The sequence below is a fragment of the Andrena cerasifolii genome, unplaced genomic scaffold (genome assembly GCF_050908995.1).
Source record: "Andrena cerasifolii isolate SP2316 unplaced genomic scaffold, iyAndCera1_principal scaffold0071, whole genome shotgun sequence".
Taxonomy (NCBI): Eukaryota; Metazoa; Arthropoda; class Insecta; order Hymenoptera; family Andrenidae; genus Andrena; species Andrena cerasifolii.
Genome location: NW_027484964.1, coordinates 28704 through 30982, shown reverse-complemented (window position 1 = coordinate 30982; position 2279 = coordinate 28704). Strand labels below are relative to the sequence as shown.

General features: G+C 46.7%; 1 protein-coding gene across 1 annotated transcript; it reads right to left on the bottom strand.

Annotated features, from left to right (window-relative positions):
• Nucleotides 1–308: 308 nt before the first annotated feature.
• On the bottom strand, nucleotides 309–1433 carry LOC143378071 (putative RNA-binding protein EEED8.10). Its single transcript, XM_076829911.1, has one exon. It carries the CDS (start codon nucleotides 1431–1433, stop codon nucleotides 309–311), a length of 1125 nt encoding a protein of 374 aa, XP_076686026.1.
• Between the last annotated feature and the right edge of the window lie 846 nt (nucleotides 1434–2279).

Genomic DNA, 2279 nt, shown 5'->3' with positions numbered 1-2279 from the left:
GTCCAGATCAGTGATCCCCAAATTGTCTCGAGCGTCCAATCGTTTTAGATTGTCTAAACGGGCCAGAAATGTAGCTTCGACATCACTATACATGTTGTTCATGAAAAGCTCTTCGCATTGCGTAAGCTCCCCAAGAGGTGCAAGCTCTGCGCCTCTTATGGATATGCAAGAGCTTACATTTAGTCGTTTTAGTGACCTCATATGAGCTCCCATGGCCTGGACAACATTACCGTCAACCCATCTGCAAAGAGCTACGCTTAGCGAGGTGATGTTTTTATAATGCATAATAAAATTCACAGCAATGATGATCAGTTCCGGCGATAAAAATTCATCTCGAACTCCTCCGTTTCACCGATGAGCGGAGATTGATCAAAATTGGGAGTACCAAACGTCAGACACTCGAGAGTTTCGGACACTTTTGTGTTTCTTGTTAAGGCTGTAAGTTCACCGGGGGACCTGAGACCGGGGCACCGTGATATCTTTAATTGGCTCAATCCCGAACACGACGCTAGCGCCGAAGAGATGCAAGCATCTCTGAGGTTTTGGCAATTTTCGATTTCCAGTGTCTCTAATTCAAAACCCTTCTCTAAAGATTTTCCCGTAAATGTATTGTTATGAATAGATAGGTGTCGCAATCTGCTCGTTATCTCCGACAAGTATTGGTCAACGGGCCCCTCGCATCTCCCCAATGACAGAGATTTCAACGTCAGCCTCCCCTCCAAAGCCCGTAGCGCCGACGGTCGAATCGTTACGCTTCTTAAATCTAAGGTAGTGAGATTCACGCTGCCCTCACAAGCTATGGCTAGAACTTGCGGCTTCAGTGAGCTAGATAGGGACCGCTCGTTGAGGCTGATGTTTAATACATATCGCCCGCAACGCTGAAGCATCCAATAGAACGCTTCGGTGGAAATGGGTCGGTGACCCCATTCATTGTCCCACCTCCAGTCCTCCAAGTTGATGGCCGTTGTTCCCCGATGGGACGCCAAGCTTGCTCTTCTCCATAGCCGAGAGACCCGCTCCATCCTGGCTCGGTCCGGGTACGGAAGCAGCGCTGCTATCATCGCCACGCACTCCTCCGGTAGTACGGACGCGCCCCAGGGTTTGATGATCAAGCCTCCGAACGGATCCGGACCCGGTGGATTTGCCGGCGTTGTACTGAGAGGAATCTGCACCGCCTCATGCCAGGAGTCTCCAAGAGAAACTTTCAGCTTCCGCTTGTGACACAGGATTGGTTGAGCCGCTGCCGCTTCCACCACTAGGTCAGCTTGCTCCGGGGTAGTAAAGGTGATGAACGCCACATTCCCAGAGTTCTTCCTCCGGACCACCGCATGGATCGGGCCGAACGGCTCGAATACCTTAAGTAGGTGTTCCTTCTTTGTGTATGAAGCCAAACGAGACACAAATACCCTGCGACAGTCATGTCCTGCAGCCATGATAAACCTGAAGGTAATACAACACGCATAAGCATCATAAAAGAAGGTATTATGGAATGACACATAGTATAGTCTGGTCAGTTCGCCAGTAATCATTGCGGAGGTAATGAAGGTCTGTTCATTTGTATCGTTTCTAAAGGTTGGTCGTTGCCCTCTCGAGTAGTTTCCGATGTAGAATTTCTCTGCTTTATGAAAAATTTCCGAAGACTCATGAAAAAATTGTAGACGTAAGTTCGTGACAGGTAGGATATGAGCAATAGAACTATGGCAATTTGAGCGAGGTATGATCCATATGTCAAACGCAAATGATGTTCCCTCTCACGCCTTTGATGTCCAATGATCTCCAGTTTTTCCTCCACTTCCCGGAGTGAATTGTCCGTGTCGATCTTCCAAGGCATCAGTCCTGGATGTCCCTTGATGACTTCATGGATCGCCGAATATTCCTCCAGAGATGGTATCAATTTCGTAATATTTAACCGTAGATCAGGCTGATAATAATAATAATGTTTATCTTGAACGATCTTTACTCCCGTTAACGTGGTTGTCTGTGTTCTTGCGGTGCAGTCGGGATGTAATTCTAATATTCCGCTGTGCTCTATTGTAACAATTTGGCTTTTTCTTCCATTGCAAATTATTTGGAGAGATTCTGTTTGATCCAATGAATATAGCCAAGCGCCTGATACTTTAAGTTTCTCCCAGTATTGCTCGTGGTATGTCTTCATCCGAATATTACAATTTTTGAAAGTGTCTTCTTGACTTCCAGTCCCCAACAGCAGCCGAAGTTCGCATGATTTTGAATTTTGTACTTCATATAAAGGAGTTTCTGGTTGACACAAGAAGTGACCA

What these genes read in the sequence shown, in the direction of transcription:
- LOC143378071 (XM_076829911.1), bottom strand. Translation starts at nt 1,433, where the DNA reads ATGGCTGCAGGACATGACTGTCGCAGGGTATTTGTGTCTCGTTTGGCT.